The following is a 20,950-nucleotide window of genomic DNA, read 5'->3' as shown; positions in this document are numbered from 1 at the left end:
GTCAGGAATTGGGAAAAACTGAGTTTAAATGTATATATATATATGGGGTTGCCATGATAGGGGTTTGCCATGATATATCAGATAAATACACATTCGACATTACAATGAAATTTGCTTTAAAACTGCCACATTTTCTTTGCACCCTGTCGTGACGTTGTATTAGTTAATGTGACGACTGTTGTTCATCGAATGATTAAAAGGTTCTAATTGCGTGATTAACTGAATCAAGCAAATATGAACTCATTAACCTGGGGCACCATGGGAACACTAGTTTTTATTGAGTTTCTATTTCCCAAATTAACTCAAAGAATATCAGAATATCGATTTTACAACAGCTGCTAATTAACCAGTTGCCTCTACCATCTCGTTCTGAACGTCGTATAGCCCGTGAATCTGCACGGACCCGGGTCTCACCAATGAGTTCGTACCACGCTAATCTTAGTTGAATATTTATTTACGAGAAAGCAAAAATTATGATAAAAGATACACATAGACAAAATACAGTCTAGGCTATTGATTAGAACTTAGTATAACGAGCCAACTCACTGTGGCGCGTGTTACCCAAAATGGGGATTTCAAAGAGAGAGAGAAAAAAGAAAGTATACATTTGGGTGAATTTGTCAGCTATGCTATTCTAACCCTAGCCTTGCCCCAAACTGACGCTCTTATGGGTCAGAATATAATGATGTAATTACGTGGGGAGGACCTCCGAGGATTCTCTGCGTGGACCGTTCAGGCTGCTCGATGACGCACTTCCCCGGCACACCTTTCTGGTCATCCTCACGATGTCAGCGTCCTTTTGGCTTAGGAGTCTGTTCCCTCACCCTTGCTATGGAAGGGGTCTTCTGAGGACAGACAGCTCTGTAGCTCAGAGCTCACAGCATAGGGATGAAACCGTTTAGATACCACGATTCTCTGGGATTGGATGCTACAGGGGGTCCGGATTGAATACACCCGCTTAGACACAGCTACTCATCTGTAGCTTGGGTAGAAAAATATTTATTTGTCTTCAAACGTGGGTTTGTTGACTTTTTAGACCTTGGCTGCAGCTTGGGTCACGTAGTCTTCTCTGTAAATTCTTTACTCACAGGTTTTATACCCTTGGGTCAGAAGTGCGCGTAACCGCCTTTAGGGCAATTCTCTGGGCGTACCAAGTTAATGAGGGCAAGGTCTAGATTTTACTCAGATCCAATTTTAGACGACTAACTTCACATTTCATCTTCCCCAAAACATTCTCTTTGATTTGGATATTTTCCATACAACGTACAATGTACAGTATAAACATCAAACATATACTGGGAAAACTATTCACATTACAATGTTTTCGTAATAACGTAATCTATTAACCTTTAATAACAAAACAAAAATGACATACATTTTCATATTCCATCTATCGTCATGACCACCATTGTGGCTGACGGAAACCATTGTTCCAAAGTCCCTTTATTTCATGTTTAATGTTCTGAGGCTGGTTCTCCATAGTAACAGGACAAAGGAATTTGTCTGTGGCCTAAGATTTACCATGGGCGTGAGGGGTCATAAAACCCCCACATCTTCAGACCCCTAGATCTCTCCTCCTCTGTTGGGGTTGAGAGATAATCTGTAGGTGTCACACCCTGATCATAGTTTGCTTTGTATGTTTCTATGTTTTGTTTGGTCAGGGTGTGATCTGAGTGGGCATTCTATGTTTTGTGTCTAGTTTGTCTGTTTCTGTGTTTGGCCTGATATGGTTCTCAATCAGAGGCAGGTGTTAGTCGTTGTCTCTGATTGGGAACCATATTTAGGTAGCCTGTTAGGTGTTGGGTGTTGTGGGTGATTGTTCCTGTCTCAGTGTTTGTTCCACACGGGACTGGTTCGGGTTTACACGTTTGTTGTTTTTGTAGTTTATTCATGTATAGTTTTCTTATTAAAAACAAACATGAATTTCAACCACACTGCATTTTGGTCCTCCTCTCCTTCGACGGAAGAATCCCGTTACAGTAGGGTTGTGGTCTCCTGTAACCTGACCTGATCAGGACAGTCATGACAACCCCATAACATTATATGTATAATTCGAGATAATAAGCCTTAAATGTGCAAAATTCTCTCCACCAACAAGAGAGGTGTGAACAGTTTGTGTCATGAACAGTGCTTGTGCCCATAGAAATAGACATTGCGCATGCGCCTAGGGATGGCACCGGATGTTCCCCAATGCTGGAAGGGGGTCCCCGAGTGGCTCAGTTGCTAGAGCATTGTCACGACTCCGACCGAAGGTGGCTCCCCTTCCCGTTCGGGTGGCGCTCGGCGGTCGTCGTCGCCGGCCTACTAGCTGCCACTGATTCTTTCCTCCCCCTCCTTATGTGTTTATTGAGTACATCTGTTTTGAGTTGGGTATAATTAGTGAGGCTTTATTAGTCAGCCGGCCCGCCTGGTTCTTTATTAGTCAGCCGGCCCGCCTGGTTCTTTATTAGTCAGCCGGCCCGCCTGGTTCTTTATTAGTCAGCCGGCCCGCCTGGTTCTTTATTAGTCAGCCGGCCCGCCTGGTTCTTTATTAGTCAGCCGGCCCGCCTGGTTCTTTATTAGTCAGCCGGCCCGCCTGGTTCTTTATTAGTCAGCCGGCCCGCCTGGTTCTTTATTAGTCAGCCGGCCCGCCTGGTTCTTTATTAGTCAGCCGGCCCGCCTGGTTCTTTATTAGTCAGCCGGCCCGCCTGGTTCTTTATTAGTCAGCCGGCCCGCCTGGTTCTTTATTAGTCAGCCGGCCCGCCTGGTTCTTTATTAGTCAGCCGGCCCGCCTGGTTCTTTATTAGTCAGCCGGCCCACCTGGTTCTTTATTAGTCAGCCGGCCCGCCTGGTTCTTTGTGCAGGATTAATTATTGTGACCTTCTGTTTTGTAGTAGAGGAACGTGTTTGTTCCTGGTCGTGCATTTTGGTTGTGAGCACCCTGTATTGCGTTTTGTGCATTAAAGAGCACAGCATCGCACTCTGTTTCCTGCGTCTGACTCCACACCCACGACACCCGGAGCGTTACAAGCATGGTGTAACGGTATTCATCATCTGAAGAAGAGGAATCATCGGATCAAATCGCAGCGTGGTAAGTGTTCATGCTTGTTTTATTAAAACTGAACACTATAACAAAATAACAAAGGGAATAACCGAAACAGTCCTGAAAGGTGCAAAACACTAAACAGAAAATAACTACCCACAAAAACCCTGTGGAAAAAATCTACCTAAATATGGTTCCAATAGACAGCTGTCCCTGATTGAGAACCATACCCGGCCAAAACAAAGAAATACAAAAACATAGAGAAAGGAACATAGAATTCCCACCCAAATCACACCTTGGCCAAACCAAAATAGAGACATAAAAAGCTATAAGGTCAGGGCGTGACAGTCCCCCCCCCCCCCCCCCCCCCCCCCCAAAGATGCGGACTCCGGACGCAAAAACTGAACCTATAGGGGAGGGTCTGGGTGGGCATTTCTCCGCGGTGGCGACTCTGGTGAGGGACATAGACCCCGCCCCACCTCTGGCTTGGCCCACTTAGGTGGCACCTCTAGAGCGGGGACCCTCGCCGCCGACCCCAGACTGGGGACCCTCGTAGCGGACTGGGCACCCTCGTAGAGAGCCCCGTACTGGAGGGTGTCGCTGGAAGATCCGGACTGAAGGGCGCCTCTGGAAGCTCCGGACTGAAGGGCGCCTCTGGAAGCTCCGATCTGAAGGGCGCCTCTGGAAGCTCCGGACTGAAGGGCGCCTCTGGAAGCTCCGGACTGAAGGGCGCCTCTGGAAGCTCCGGACTGAAGGGCGCCTCTGGAAGCTCCGGACTGAAGGGCGCCTCTGGAAGCTCCGGACTGAAGGGCGCCTCTGGAAGCTCCGGACTGAAGGGCGCCTCTGGAAGCTCCGGACTGAAGGGCGCCTCTGGAGGCTCCGGACTAGAGGGCGTCGTTGGAGAGTCCGGACTGGAGGGCGACTCTGGAGGGAGGAGACGGGAGACAGTCTGGTGCGTGGGGCTGCCACAGGGCCCACCAGGCTGGGGAGACCTACAGGAGGCCTGGTGCTTGGAGGAGGCACCGGATGAACCAGGCTGTGGGGGAGCACTGGAGCTCTGGTGCGCAGCCTTGGCACCACTCCTCCAGGCTGAATGCCCACTTTAGCCCGGCCCCTCCAGAGTCCAGGCACAGGTCGAACCGGGCTGTGGGGGAGCACTGGAGATCTGGTGCTTAACACTCGCACCTCTCCTGTCTCCAGGGTCCCTGTCCATCCAATATCTCCTCCCAAGTCCAGGAGTCCTGAACCCTCTGCTCCTCTTTACCAGGCTGCTTGGTCCGTTTGTGGTGGGTAGTTCTGTAACGGTGTTCGTCGGCTGAAGAAGAGGAATCATCGGATCAAATCGCAGCGTGGTAAGTGTTCATGCTTGTTTTATTAAAACTGAACACTATAACAAAATAACAAAGGGAATAACCGAAACAGTCCCGAAAAAACACAGAATGCCCACCCAAATCACACCCTGACCAAACCGAAATAGAGACATAAAAAGCTCTAAGGTCACGCCCAGGCCAGGGTGTGACTAGGGTGGGCATTCTATGTTATTTTTTCTATGTTTTTGTATTTCTTTGTTTTTGGCCGGGTATGGTTCTCAATCAGACAGCTGTCTGCCGTTGTCTCTGATTGAGAACCATATTTAGGTAGCCTTTTCCCACCTGTGGTTGGTGGGTAGTTGTTTTCTGTGTCTGTGTTTCACCATAGAGAACTGTTTCGAGTTTCATTGTTTCACTTTTGGTCCGATCTTTCATACTCATCAGATGAAGAAGATCATTACACATGGTGCTTGCAACGCCAGGTTTGTAGATTCGATTCCCATAGGGAACCAGTATGGAGGGAAAAAATAATGAAATGTATGCATTTACTGTAAGTAGCTCTGGATAAGAACATTTGCTAAATTAATAAAAATTCTAAAGTTTGGCAACCCCTGTACTAACACATCGCTTATTAGCTGCTACACATTAACTGAGCACCAGGATTTAAAACTATAGTTTAATACTTACAGAGGGACCTATTAGCAAAAAAAGTATTTTATTATCAAAAGGTAAATAAATAACTTTGGTTTACAGAACAATTTTGTTTTGCAGTTTCACAGCTAATTTCCTTCAATTGTAATTGCCATGGGGGGTGGTGAGAAGTGTTGGCAGTTTAAAGCTACATGACTTATGGCATGTTAATATGATTTCTGAGTGAGAGTGGCTAACAAAATCCATGGGGGTACCCTGGAGGTCAGGGCACGTCCGACCAGATTACAGTAGATAGCTGATGATCACTGTAGTTAGCTGATGATCACTGTAGTTAGCTGATGATCACTGTAGTTCGCTGATGATCACTGTAGTTAGCTGATGATCACTGTAGTTAGCTGATGATCACTGTAGATAGCTGGCTAGACTAAGTAGTCTTGTTTTCCTACACACCTGGTTCTCATTTCCCTCATTAAGTGTTGTGTATTTAACCCTCTGTTCCCCCCATGTCTTTGTGTGGAATTGTTTATTGTAAGTGCTTGTGCACATGTTGACTGGTGCGCGACGGGTTTTGTACCCATGTCTTGTTATTCTTTATGCCGTTGGTTTTTGCAATTAAACTGCTCCGGCTATTACCTAGTTTTGCTCTCCTGCGTCTGACTTCCCTGCCACCGGTTACGCACCCCTTACACATGGACTAATCTGTGACTGTCAGTGAGTGACATATAACAATAGGAAAACTGATGATGCACAACCAAGTTTCGAAATTGCACCTTGTGTATTCTACTATTCCAACGCTCATCAGTAAGTTGAGACCACGACTGAGTCCCCCCTCCCCCCAAAGAATCTATAAATATACAGTACATGTCAAATAAATTACCGAAGTCATATGCAGCTACAGGCCTGCTATATGTGCAAGCTACACACAACCTCTAGACGCAGTCACGATAGACAATGTCCAATCTTGATCTCCATCTCACATGCAAAGCTACGCTAACATGCAACACTGCCTGAATTCAGAAGACTAAATAAAGTAGTGCTCACCAGAATACTGTCTTACATTTCATAGACTGGATGCATTAGTAATCTAGCTAACACCTGTAAAGTTGTCTGTTTCATTTAGGGACCTGGGGGAAAACGCAATAACTCCAAAACAGTGGAAAAATGTCCACGTCGTCAGTTTAACAGGCTTTAAGCAAATGAAAAGCTGAGAAAACGACAACACGTTTCTGATAAGACTTCAGTTCCACATCGGTGCATATTTTATTAAGGTAAAATACTGTCTGCATAACAGTGTCAAAGATAACAAATTACAAGCTCATTCACATTTTCTCAAGAGATGCTGAAAGAAAGAAATTGTCACGTTCTGACCTCTATTTCCTTTGTTTTGTATGTAGTTAGTATGGTCAGGGCGTGAGTTGGGTGGGCAGTCTATGTTTGTTTTTCTATGATTTGGGTATTTCTATGTTTCGGCCTAGTATGGTTCTCAATCAGAGGCAGGTGTCATTAGTTGTCTCTGATTGAGAATCATACTTAGGTAGCCTGGGTGTCACTGTGTGTTTGTGGGTGATTGTTCCTGTCACTGTGTTTGTTGTCACAGGATAGGACTGTTTTGCGGTTTCACATTTCTTGTTTTTGTTAGTTTGTTCATGTGAAGTTATTTATTAAAAACATGAATCAAAACAACCACGCTGCGCTTTGGTCCGCTTCTCCTCCGTCAATGGAAGAAATCCCTTACAGAAATCATATTTCTCCAATCCACACTGTTCCCAAGACAAAATTAAAATGTGTTGAATAATTGCACTGCAAGTAATGCATAATTCTGCAGGAGTTAATATGATATTACACTACATGTGAGAGGATATAGGCCTACAGTCAGTGTCCAGATTTCAGTTACTATTCCATTTGACCCATATAGCCTACTTAAATTATAAATATTCTGTTTATTCATGGATACAGGGATACTCATGAGCGGGATATCAAAGGTGCATGTAAACAGCTTATCCCGAATAAGATCTTAGGCGGGATATGAGCTACTATCCGGAATACTGTCTACATGGAAACGTGGTCATTGTTTCATGACATTAAGGTAACAAAAGCGGGCGCACAATGGGCTACTGGTCAGATTCGGGGGCAATTGATCAACTGCGCTATCCATGGTGCTGAATCTCTGCCTAGGTCTGTTTGTTTAGTGGAGAATTTGATGTTCCCTGTGACTATCACCAGAATAGGTGGTTTATCATGAAGGAAAAACTGTCATAACCTTCCCAAATTCCAACTATAGCCAGGTGCAAGGGGAGAGAAAATCCACCTGACATCTTACTAAGGTAGGCTAAAACTAATTTAATTTTCACTAGACCTCATATTTGACCAGTCGGCCAACAGCCTAGGCTACATTAAAACTAGGCTACATCAACAAAATAGCGTGGTAACTTTGACTTGATTCAATTTAAACAAATACATAAAGAAAACATTAGATTCATGTGTAGCCTATATTTCTACAATTACAATGCTATAATCATGTCAGATTTTTCCGCTGGTATTATATGTTTTTATATGCTGAAACCGGTATTCCGGAATACCGGGAGATCTCCTACAGGACATTCCCTAGGACTGCCTTGAAGCCTTAAGTATGAGAGACAGAGAGAAAGGCTTCCTCTCTTCTCCTCCCTTTCTCTGCCCCTTAGTATTTCCTCAGTCAAAAGGATCCACTTCAGAGCCCCTCTGTGGTACTGTAGATGTCATACTGCTTTAAGCTCTTCCACATAATAGTCACAGTCTGGTTCTCTGGGTTTGTGGGTGTCACCAGTAAAGGAGTGGCTCGACATGTGCACTGCCAAGCGGCTCCCGTGCAAATGTAAAAATAACCCTGCAAGCATGTGTCAATGTGATTCCGTCACTGCACTTTCCTCCTTCCTCTCTGGCTAAACAGTAGCATCCTCCCTGGAATGCTGTTTGTGTGTCTGTGTCTATGTTTGTGGATGCGTGTGTATGTGCCCATTCACATGCGCGTGTGTGTTAGCGAGTGCACTTCGTCATGGTGTGATTAGTCAGGCCTGCTGGGAGCTGTGTGAATAAAACTAGTCTGATGTTATGGGTAATTACTCCTTCCCTTCTGAAGCTTCTGAATACTTTTTCATTTTTCCCTTTTTTATTATTCAGCAGCTCGGAGCTTTGATTAAAATCAACAACAGGATGCACACAGTGGTCTGGGAGATACACATCATCCATAAAACATGAGAAAAAAACAGAGGAGACAGAGAGAGCAAACTGCCTCCCCATCGCCATCTCTCTCTCTCTCTCGCTCTCTCTCTCTCTCTCGCTCTCTATCTCTCTCGCTCTCTCTCGCCATCTCTCGCTCTCTCTCTCTCTCGCTCTCTCTCTCTCGCCATCTCTCTCTCTCTCTATCTCTCTCTCTCTATCTCTCTCTCTCTATCTCTCTCTCTATCTCTCTCGCCATCTCTCTCACCTCTCTCTCTCTCTCTCTCTCTCTCTCGCCATCTCTCTCTCTCTCTCGCTCTTTCTCTCTCTCTCTCTCTCTCTCGCCATCTCTCTCTCTCTCTCGCTCTCTCTCTCTCTCTCTCTCGCTCTCTCTCTCTCTCTCTCTCTCGCTCTCTCTCTCTCTCTCTCGCCATCTCTCTCTCGCTCTCGCTCTCTCTCTCTCTCGCTCTCGCTCTCTCTCTCGCTCTCTCTCTCACCATCTCTCTCTCTCTCTCTCTCTCTCTCGCTCTCTCTCTCTCTCTCGCTCTCTCGCTCTCTCTCTCTCTCTCGCTCTCTCTCTCTCCATCTCTCTCTCTCTCTCGCTCTCTCGCTCTCTCTCTCTCTCTCTCTCTCTCTCTCGCTCTCTCGCTCTCTCTCTCACCATCTCTCTCTATCTCTTTTGCCATCTCTCTCTCTCTCTTTCTCTCCATCTCTTTCGCCATCTCTCTCTCTCTCCATCCATCTCTTTCTCTACTTAACCTGTGTTTCATGAACGCATCTGGTGGGGATAGACAAAATCAAGATGCGCACTATGGCGCACGCAGACGCACGTACAGAGCCGGTTTAGTCAGCATGTGAGGATGATAAGCGCAATGTCATTTGCGAACTGCAGCTACTTAATGATTTCAAATCAAACCAAACTTTAGTTGTCACATGAGCCGAATACAACAACTTTACCGTGAAATGCTTACTTACAAGCCCTTAACCAACAGTGCAGTTCAAGAAGAGTTAAGAAAATATTCACCAAGTAGACTAAAATAAAAAAGTAATAATAAAAAGTAACACGATAGGAATAACAATAACGAGGCTATATACAGGGGGCACCGGTACCGAGTCAGTGTACAGGGGTACAGGCTAGTTGAGGTAACCTGTACATGTAGGTGGGGGCCAAGTGACTATGCATTAATAATAAACAGCGAGTAGCAGCAGTGTACAAAAGGGAGGGGGGGGGGGGGGTCAATGTAAATTGTCCTGTGGCGATTTTATGAATTGTTGGCTTGGGGGGTAGAAGCTGTTGAGGAGCCTGGTGGTCCGGTACCGCTTGTCGTGTGGTAGCAGAGAAAACAGTCTATAACTTGGGTCTCTGACAATTGTATGGGCTTTCCTCTGACACCACCTATTGTATAGGTCCTGGATGGCAGGAAGCTTGGCCCCAGTGATGTACTGGGCCATTCGCACTACTTTCTGTAGCGCCTCTGCCGAGCAGTTGCCATACCAGGCGGTGATGCAACTGGTCAGGATGCTCTCGTTGGTGCAACTGTAGAACCTTTTGAGGATCTGGAGACCCATGCCAAATCTTTTCAGTCACCTGAGGGGGAAAAGGTTTTGTCGTGCCCTCTTCAAGACTGTCTTGGTGTGTTTGGACCATGATAGTTTGTTGGTGATGTGGACACCAAGGAACTTGAAACTCTCGACCAGCTCCACTACAGCCCTGTCGATGTTAATGGGGGCCTGTTCGTCCCGCCTTTTCCTGTTGTCCACGATCAGCTCCTTTGTCTTGCTCACATTGAGGGAGAGGTTGTTGTCCTGGCACCACACTACCAGTTCTCTGACCTCCTCCCTATAGGCCGTCTCATCGTTGTCGGTGATCAGGCCTACCACTGTTGTGTCGTCAGCAAACTTAATGATGGTGTTGGAGTCGTGTTTGTCCACGCAGTCGTGGGTGAACAGGGAATACAGGAGGGGACTAATTCCACACCCCTGAGGGGTCCCAGTGTTAAGAATCAGTGTGGCAGATGTCTTGCTGCCTACTCTTACCACCTGGGGGCGGCCCGTCAGGAAGTCCAGGATCCAGTTGCAGAGGGAGGTGTTTAGACCCAGAGTTCTTAGCTTAGTGATGAGCTTCGTGGGCACTATAGTGTTGAACGCTGAGCTGTAGTCAATGAACAGCATTCTCACATACAGTGGGGCAAACAAGTATTTAGTCAGCCACCAATTGTGCAAGTTCTCCCACTTAAAAAGATGAGAGAGGCCAGTAATTTTCATCATAGGTACACTTCAACTATGACAGACAAAATGATTTTTAAAAATCCATAAAATCACATTGTAGGATTTTTAAGGAATTTATTTGCAAATTATGGTGGAAAGTAAGTATTTGGTCAATAACAAAAGTTTCTCAATACTTTGTTATATACCCTTTGTTGGCAGTGACAGAGGTCAAACGTTTTCTGTAAGTCTTCACAAGGTTTTCACACACTGTTGCTGGTATTTTGGCCCATTCCTCCATGCAGATCTCCTCTAGAGCAGTGATGTTTTGGGGCTGTTGCTGGGCAACACGGACTTTCAAATCCCTCCAAAGATTTTCTATGGGGTAGAGATCTGGAGACTGGCTAGGCCACTCCAGGACCTTGAAATGCTTCTTACGAAGCCACTCCTTCGTTGCCCGGGCGGTGTGTTTGGGATCATTGTCATGCTGAAAACCCCAGCCACGTTTCATCTTCAATGCCCTTGCTGATGAAAGGAGGTTTTCACTCAAAATCTCACGATACATGGCCCCATTCATTCTTTTCTTTACACGGATCAGTCGTCCTGGTCCCTTTGCAGAAAAACAGCCCCAAAGCATGATGTTTCCACCCCCATGCTTCACAGTAGGTATGGTGTTCTTTGGATGCAACTCAGCATTCTTTGTCCTCCAAACACGACGAGTTGAGTTTTTACCAAAGAGTTCTATTTTGGTTTCATCTGACCATATGACATTCTCCCAATCTTCTTCTGGATCATCCAAATGCTCTCTAGCAAACTTCAGACGGGCCTGGACATGTACTAGTAGTGTGTTACTGATGGTAGGCTTTGTTACTTTGGTCCCAGCTCTCTGCAGGTCATTCACTAGGTCCCCCCCATGTGGTTCTGGGATTTTTGCTCACCGTTCTTGTGATCATTTTGACCCCACGGGGTGAGATCTTGCGTGGAGCCCCAGATCGAGGGAGATTATCAGTGGTCTTGTATGTCTTCCATTTCCTAATAATTGCTCCCACAGTTGATTTCTTCAAACCAAGCTGCTTACCTATTGCAGATTCAGTCTTCCCAGCCTGGTGCAGGTCTACAATTTTGTTTCTGGTGTCCTTTGACAGCTCTTTGGTCTTGGCCATAGTGGAGTTTGGAGTGTGACTGTTTGAGGTTGTGGACAGGTGTCTTTTATACTGATAACAAGTTCAAACAGGTGCCATTAATACAGGTAACGAGTGGAGGACAGAGGAGCCTCTTAAAGAAGAAGTGACAGGTCTGTGAGAGCCAGAAATCTTGCTTGTTTGTAGGTGACCAAATACTTATTTTCCACCATAATTTACAAATAAATTCATTAAAAATCCTACAATGTGATTTTCTGGATTTTTTTCCCTCATTTTGTCTGTCATAGTTGAGGTGTACCTATGATGAAAATTACAGACCTCTCATCTTTTTAAGTGGGAGAACTTGCACCTACACTTGTAGGTGTTCCTTTTGTCCAGGTGAGAAAGGGCAGTGTGGAGTGCGGTGGAGATTGCGTCATCTGTGGATCTGTTGGGGCGGTATGTGAATTGGAGTGGGTCTAGTGTATCCGGGAGGATGCTGCTGATGTGAGCCATGGCCAGCTTTTCAAAGCACTTCATGACTACCGACGTGAGTGCCATGGGGCGGTAATCATTTAGGCAGGTAACCTTCGCTTCCTTGGGCACAGGGACTATGGTGGTCTGCTTGAAACATGTATGTATTACAGACTCAGTCAGGGAGAGTTTGAAAATGTCAGTGAAGACACTTGACAGTTGGTCTGTGCATGCTTTGAGTACACGTCCTGGTAATCCATCTGGCCCAGCGGCTTTATTAATGTTGACTTGTTTAAAGGTTTTGTTCACATCGGCTACCGACAGCGTTATCACACAGTCATCCAGAACAGCTGGTGCTCTCGTGCATGCTTCAGTGTTGCTTGCCTAGAAGCGAGCATAAAAGGCATTTAGCTCGTCTGGTAGCATCTCGTCACTGGGTCACTCAGAAAAACGAATCATGACTCTGGAGTCAGCAAAAATAATCGCTCGCTCTCGCTGTCGCTCTCTCTCTCAATTCAATTTCAATTTAAGGGGCTTTATTGGCATGGGAAACAGATGTTTACATTGTCAAAGCAAGTGAAATATATAATAAACAAAAGTGAAATAAACAATAACATATTTACTGTAAACATTACACTACCAGATGTTCTAAAACATGTCATATTATGGCTATGTGTTGTAATGATGTGCAAATAGTTAAAGTAGAAAAGGGAAAATAAATAAACATAAATAAAGGTTGTATTTACAATGGTGTTTGTTCTTCACTGGTTGCCCTTTTCTTGTGGCAACAGGTCACAAATATTGCTGCTGTGATTGCACACTGTGGTATTTCACATAATAGATATGGGACTTTATCAAAATTGGATTTGTTTTGTGGATATGTGTAATCTGAGGGAAATACATGTCTCTAATATGGTCATACATTTGGCAGGAGGTTAGGAAGCGCAGCTCAGTTTCCACCTAACTTTGTGGGCAGAATGTCTTCTCTTGAGAGCCAGGTCTGCCTTCTGCAGCCTTTCTCAATAGCAAGCAAGCCTTAATTTTGGGTCAGTCACAGTGGTCAGGTATTCTGCCTCTGTGTACTCTGTTTGTGAATTCTTGGTTGGTGAGACGGTCCCCAGACTTCACAACCATAAAGGGCAATATAACTTATTCAAGTATTTTTTTGCCAGATCCTAATTGGTATGTCGAATCAGATCATTCACAGCTCTCTCTCTGGATATAGCACATCTGGGAAATACTTATCTGTATATAGTTATGATGAAGGGGGAGAGAGAGAGAGAGAGGTGGATTTGGGGTAGGGGGAAGATTACAACTGAGAGGAAGAGAAGAAAGGGGCATATTAAAGATGCAAGAGAGGGAAAGAAGAGGAGGGAGAGCAGGATGTGGAAAGAAAACCAGAGGGACAGCAGAGATAGAGAAAATGGAGGTGAAAAGTGGCTATGCCTGTAGCCCAAGACACTGAGGCTCTAGCTACACTAAGGTCATGGTGAGAATGCTACTATAGTATAGAGTTTGAACTCTGTAAGTATAGAGGTATTACCAGGGGATTAAGAGTATGAAAGAAAGCATGATACTGCATTCAGATGTGCTGAGGCACATGCAACACACTCATGTCAAAACTACACAGGAGAGTCTCATTGTGCAAGAAAACACGTTCGAGACAAATCCACAGTATATAGTATTTTCTGAGTCTGTATAGGTCAATAATAGGATCTGTTCTGTTGGCTCTTGCTCTGTTGCAGATAGCCAATAGGGGGCACCATTTTACTTCTGATCATGAGGCACTAATTGGGCCAATATAGAGTTATACACACCACTTCATCACACTGTAGATACCAGTGTTTGCTGAGTTTACACAGGGAGCCCAGTTCTGATCTTTTTTCCACTAATTGGTCTTTTGATCAATCAGATCAGCTCTTTTTTGTGTAAACACAGACTAAATGCATTAGAAGTTCCTTTTCCTCTATCAATTCACAATCTCTACCCTTTCATTTCTCTTTGTGTCTTAATGCAGTGAAACAACATACTTCAATATCATTTAGAGGACAAACAACTAATGCCTGAAGACGACCATCAGTTGACTAGCAGGATTTCCAGTAGTCTACCTGCAGACCAATACCTGTAGACCAATTCCCCAGCCTTTCCCCTCTCATCGATAAACAATAGGCTGGCCAGCAAGATCTCTAAATGTTGGCTAATCAAATCTTCTCACCGTTTCACTAATTTAATTGGTTTTCTCTAACCAGCAGCATAACTCATCTCCCTGAGTTCAAATCCACGTGAGAATTGTGAGTGGTTTGGCTCTCTAATCGCAGGCTCTTGTAGGGGTGTTTTATAGGGCATAGGGGCCCAGCACTTGATCAGAGCACTGATGAAAATGTCACCTCGTCAGAGAGTAGGTGCCACATCAGCCTCCTAAACGCTGAGTGATGCAGCGAATTCTCACTTGCCCACGATGCAGCTCATCAAACACACACACACATAAGCACACGCGCACACACAACCACGCACATAAGCAGCACCCAACATGACAGCAGTGTCACAGGCCTTATTGCCATGTGTCAGAGTTACTTCGAAATTGGTATCATCTCACCAATTACCGTAATTACAGCAAGCACTGTAATAGCCTCTAATAAAGAGGGAGGAAGAGAGGGAATGAGAGGGAGGGAAATGCTCACTGGCTCATTTTACACTTGAGTATACTTAGTTTAGGATAGTTCAGCTCAGAAAAAGCAACAGATTAAAGGGTAGTAAAGGAATAAATAAGAGAGGGAGAAAACTATTATGTGAGAAGTGAGGGAGCACATAGTTTGAGCCCGTGGTCTGCTGCTAAACTGCATCACCACAGACAATGCCCTGGCCATTGAAATACAATGACTCATTCTACTGGCACTCCTTTCAACCTGCCTGCCATTTCTTTGAAAGAAACCCAAAATATTTAGTTTGAATGTGAGAAGTGTGAGCCCCACATCCTTCAGAGCTCTAGTAGTCCAATGCCCTTCAACTGATCAGTCGAATGACACTCCTTAAGGATACACAGATCAAGGATTTGGGGAGTTCCCCGATGACAGATTTTCAAACATTATCCAAAAGGCTGCAGGCCAGGGTGAGCTAGCTATTGCTCTAGCCTCAGCAGTTTGAACGTTTTCAGCAGTTTGTGTGATGTGTAATGCTATCAGGTATACACACCTTGGCAAAAGGCATGTGTGTTTCTGCATCTTCTCTGCGTCAATAAAACACGCTGCCTGCACTGTCCAATCAACATTTAGAGTGGCTGTGGGATGGGATTAACTGTCCGACCCGACCCACCTCTATACGATAAGCACTGTGTGCTGTAAAAAGGTGAAGCATCACTCTTCACCAGACAGTATATTCTAACAAGAGTGTTTAAAAGTACCGGTAAACAGTAATGACTGATGACTCAGAGACCGGACACACACCGGCTGTCTGCACACCCGCCGGCTGAGGTGTGTGTGACCTCCAGTCATTTGCTATGTCACCTGGCGGAGCTATTCAGTGAGCCCCTCCCTCCACAGAGGGACACTGTGTTTCCTGATGCTAACACTGGGAACGGAAGAGTCGGACAGAGGCCTCGCCACTGTGGATGAGCACAGCTGGCATCCATCACACAGACACCAGCCTCCAGGAGCACAGAGGAGCCACGGAGCTCAGCCATATGTCCCACTAACACAGGACACACACTTTCACCTGAGACTGTCTGTTTCACTGCTTCAGGCTCACAGCCTCAGAGTTGAGCGTGGTTGAAGTGGGCTAAAGGAAGACGAAAGGAAAGACAAAGCATTGCACTGAATCAATAGATGGGATGCAAGGGGAAGGTCAAATGAAGTGCATTGAAGTAGGTAGCTAAGATGAAGAGGGAACATGGTACAGTGTGTGTTGTGATCCAGCAGGGACAGAGGGTTCTTTCTGGAACACAGAGGGAGAGAAGAGAGAAGGCAAAGGGCAAAGCTCAGTGGGATAGAGCAGGAGAAGAGGCACTGCAGAAAGAAAGCTTTGATATGAGGAGGAGCTTGCAGAGCTGCAGAGTCCTGCCTGCCCTTCAGACAGTGGAGAGGAAAGTAGGACGGGGTACATCGAATAGGAGGGTAGGACTCTGTATACCAGCAGGTGTGTGTGTGTGTGGAGGAAATAATGCTTGTTTGGTGTGTGTGTATGCATGTGCGTGCATGCGCGTATGTCTGTTTGTGTGCATGAATGTGTGTGTGTGTGCGTATATGTGTGTGTGTGAAAAGCAAGACCACCTTTGGAGCTCCTGTGTGTTGAGCCCACAGACCCTGACACCCTTTTAATAGCTTTCTCTAGTCACAATGTCACGCAGCAAAGGCCTGGCTGTGAATACCAAGAATATAGGCCAGCTCCTACTGTATAACACAGACATGAAAGTATGGTTTTGTGTATGAGAGAGACATACTGGTGACTCTGGGTCTTCCTTTCCTGTGGCGGTCCTCATGAGAACCAGTTTCATCATAGCGCTTGATGATTTTTGTGATGGCACTTGAAGAAACATTCAAAGTTCTTGACATTTCTGGATTGACTGACCTTCATGTCTTACAGTAATGATGGACTGTCATTTCTCTTTGCTTGTTTGAGCTGTTCTTGCCATAATATGGACATTGTCTTTTACCAAATAGGGCTATCTCCTGTATACAACCCCTACCTTGTCACAACACAACTGTCTCTTCACAGTCCCCAAGTCCAGAACAGACTATGGGAGGCACACAGTGCTACATAGAGCCATGACTATATGGAACTCTATTCCACATCAAGTAACGGACGCAAGCAGTACAATTACATTTAAAAACAGATTTAAAAAACACCTTATGGAACAGCCGGGACTCTGAAGCAACACAAAAATTGGCGCACACACACACACACACACACACACACACACACACACACACACACAATAACATACGCACTATAAATACACATGGACTTAGTACTGTAGATATGTGGTAGTGGTGGAGTAGGGGCCTGAAGGCACACAGTGTTTTGTGAAATCTGTGAATGAATTGTAATTTTTTTAAATGGTATAAACTGCCTTAATTTTGCTGGACCCCAGGAAGAGTAGCTGCTGGGGGATCCATAATAAATACAAATACATCTGACTGGCTCAAACGCATTAAGAAGGAAAGAAATTCCACAAATTAACTTTCAACAAGGCACATCTGTTAATTGAAATGCATTCCAAGTGACTACCTCTTGAAGCTGGTTGAGAGAATGCCTATCTCAAGGCCACCAGACTGTTAAACAGCCATCACTAACATTGATTGGCTGCTGCCAACATACTGACTCAAATCTCTAGCCACTTAATAATTAAAAATTGGATGTAATAAATGTATCACCCGTCACTTTAAACAATGCCACTTTATATAATGTTTACATACCCTACATTACTCATCTCATATGTACATACTGTACTCTATACCATCTACTGCATCTTGCCTATGCCTTTCGGCCATCGCTCATCTATATATTTATATGTACATATTCTTATTAATTCCTTTACACTTGTGTGTATTAGGTAGTTGTTGTGAAATTGTTAGATTACTTGTTAGATATTACTGCATGGCTGGGAACTAGAAACACAGGCATTTCGCTACACTCGCATTAACATCTGCTAACCATGTGTATGTGACCAATACAATTGAATTTGATTTGAGAATGCCAAGACTGTTCAAAGCTGTCATCAAGGCAAAGGGTGGCTACTTTGAAGGATCTCAAATATAAAATATATTTTGATTTGTTTAACACTTTTTTGGTTAGTACATGATTCCATATGTGTTATTTCGTAGCTTTAATGTCTTCAGTATTATTCTACAATGTAGAAAACAGTAAAAATAAAGAAAAACCCTTGAATAAGTAAGTGTGTCCAAACTTTCGACTGGTACTGTATGTGTGTATGTGCGAGAGATTAAGTTAGTAATTTCCGTGACTATGGATTGATGAGTTCATACAGTATACAGGTGAATGAGGGATGAATATTCTATGTGTTAGATGTGTGATCACAGTAATGAAGGTGAAGGATGGAGCTTACTGATGAGTGTACTGATGATTGTACTGATGATTGTACTGACGAGTGTACTGACGAGTGTACTGACGAGTGTACTGACGAGTGTACTGACGATTGTACTGATGATTGTACTGACGAGTGTACTGACGAGTGTACTGACGAGTGTGCTGACGAGTGTACTGACGAGTGTGCTGACGAGTGTGCTGACGAGTGTACTGACGAGTGTGCTGATGAGTGTGCTGATGAGTGTACTGATGAGTGTACTGATGAGTGTACTCAGCCTGGAGAGGGACCAGTTGTCTCTGGTGTGTATGACTGTTTATTCTAACATAACATTCCTACTCCAGTCAAGTGTATGACATGAGAGATCATGTCAATGTGTCAGACAGGAGATTGGTGTGTGTGTGTGCCATGTGATATTGTTACGTGCTCTAGGTCCCCTCTCGTCACAGCCCTTTGTGTGTGTGCACCGAGAATACTGCAGCACAGAGTTGTGCGCACACACACGTGGCATTGAATAAAGAGAGGGCTCACACAAACAAACACACATATCCATACACACACGTACGCACGCACACATACACACAAAATTATGTAACCATGCCAATGCCATCCCACATCTGTCTGTGGAGTAAACCCAGCATCTGCAAGGTCATTCAGCGACCTCCGTTAAGAGAAGACTACTGTGTGAAAACTCATGTATGACCAATCAGATACTGCATATTGATCTCTGTGAACTTCTCACCTAAATATTGTCCACCTGCTCTAAGGTTCATTTCATCTCACCAAGGCGCAGCAGCAGCCATGACGGTACAAGGGAGTCATCACATGGATTACACTATTGGCCAAATCGAGTCCAGACCTATCCATCTATTGGGAATCCATAAGCAGATGACATGCATTGAGAAAACTGTGGGTTCTTCAGCTCGATCGACCCAGACACTGAACACAGGAGACCTGCGCATAGCCAATTTAAGAACAAATGTTATTGCGGTGCTGTTTGACATTATAGCCTGGGTGAGGGGGTGTCAGAAATCTCCCAGATTAATGACCACACGGTTTATAGCCTTGGAGACCTGCCAAATTGAGGAATTTGCTTCCTTTGCTGAATAACTTAACGGTGGTGTCTATAGGCATTCTGTTGCCCTGGTCCGACCGGTGCAATAACTAACTGTGATGGCTGATCACCGAAGTTTCCCGAGTCAATTGCGGCTGATAAATTTATAGCGCAATCATTTGCCCGCAGGATGCAACACCAGTGCATCCAAGAACGGTAGCACTCTCTAACTTTTCTATAATTTCAGCCAGTACTTTTGAAAGTGGTGCTCACGAGCCTAAACAGGTCCCCATTTTTTCTGTTCTACGTCATCCAATTGTGTACTACGTCAACCATTTCGTGAGATATGTTATGAATTCGTATCATAGCATTTTGCAATTTGTGTGATATGTTAAAATATTGTTTCTCTATAAAGATATCGGTAAATGGTAAGTGTCCTTCATATCTAATCCATCCAGTTGGAGCCTATATTTGTAGAAACATGTCACCAGTGCAGTGGGACACATAGGCTACAGTAACATAAATAGGTTAGGCGATGTTGCCATCTTTTGCATATCATGTTTGAATTTGGCAGCCTTGAATTAGGTTATGCTATAGTGGTAATGTAACTTTTGTCTGTAAACAAGATCCAGACAGAGCATTTAAATTGTACTGCACCATACTGCTCTCCAGGATCAGTGAAATGTTCGCCGTCATGATGCACACTTGCAGACTTGCTTGCGTCAATGATAAGAACAAAGACAACTTTGGGCATCAAAAGCGGTAAATTGTGTGATTCTTCCACGCTATTTGTGCAACCAAGTCATATCGAGCAAGCTGCAGACGCAGCGACGGGTTGATGTTGCTCCACGGTGGTTATAAACTGTAGCCTACCTGTCCTGCACGGACGATATTACGTGGAAGAATTCTGGAGGACCCACCATGAATAGATTGAGGCGTTTATAAACGCGCAATTACACAAATTCGTTGGTTATCCAAAATGTCACTATTATGTCACACTATGTTCAGTAACTTGGTAGCATAGCAGGTCTATGCTACAGTAGGACGACAATACTGATAGGCTAGTCCGTTGGTGGGTGGTCGATCGGGAAAGAGGGCAGGACACTCACCTAACTTTTGCTGCCACGGAAGATATCGCATCGTTTCTTAAATTCTTCCTTTTAGACACGACAGTTCCCATGCTGGCATGGAAACGACGCAGGCAGGAAACAGCTCATTCCAGAAAAACCAAGGATGGAGAAATTCGGTGAGAAAACACTATAACGTTAAAGGAAATCCAGGAAAGACAGGCATTCCACTACGGCAGGAATCTTAGTGTTTTCGGGTCAGCAGAGCGCTCTCTCAGAAAGAAAACAATAGATTCAGCGCCTCTTCTCCCCACTGTGTCTAAAGAGTGCATGTGTGAGGTAACCCAGAATACACAGACAAGCACCAACAGTGCTCTCTCTCTCTTTCTCCCTCACCCTCTTTCTCTCTCTCTTCATTACTCAAAACAGAGAAAATGGGATGGGAGGGGGTTGGACTCCTGCTTGTCATCATCAGGTGTGTGTGTGTGTGTGTGTGTGTGTGTGTGTGTATCCAAGAAGGGGCAGGGGTGGCAGCAGTAGACAGGAAACTGAGCAGAGCCATATAAGGAGTTGTCATCCCCCCACAACACACAGTGAATTCCTTAGGAATAAGCATAAGACTGCATTTTACTTGGTACATTTTAGTGAAATTCTAAGGTGTCTAAAGTCAAGATATAAGGTCTGCACACATCCTGTAAGTATATGTTTTTGTGCTTAGTTGAGTGGCTTTCTAGCTAGCACAAAGTGAGAGATTGACATGACATACAAATTGTTAACCCACAGGGAAGGATACACTGGGGAATTGTGG

At 44.7% G+C, this 20,950-nt stretch overlaps 1 protein-coding gene across 2 annotated transcripts in view; it reads right to left on the bottom strand.

Moving 5' to 3' along the window:
* Positions 1–20,586, bottom strand: part of LOC110522865 (NMDA receptor synaptonuclear signaling and neuronal migration factor) — a 64,768-nt gene extending 44,182 nt beyond the window's left edge. The window contains exon 1 of one of the 2 annotated variants that reach the window (XM_036977146.1): positions 20,185–20,586. In XM_036977146.1, coding sequence (XP_036833041.1) covers positions 20,185–20,255 — 71 coding nt within the window. In that variant the 5' untranslated portion in view covers positions 20,256–20,586. The remainder of the gene's footprint in view (positions 1–20,184) is intronic. The other variant, XM_036977147.1, reaches the window with a different exon arrangement.
* Between the last annotated feature and the right edge of the window lie 364 nt (positions 20,587–20,950).

Source organism: Oncorhynchus mykiss, chromosome 5, assembly GCF_013265735.2.
Source record: "Oncorhynchus mykiss isolate Arlee chromosome 5, USDA_OmykA_1.1, whole genome shotgun sequence".
NCBI lineage: Eukaryota > Metazoa > Chordata > Actinopteri > Salmoniformes > Salmonidae > Oncorhynchus > Oncorhynchus mykiss.
This window is presented reverse-complemented; position numbering and strand designations above follow the sequence as displayed.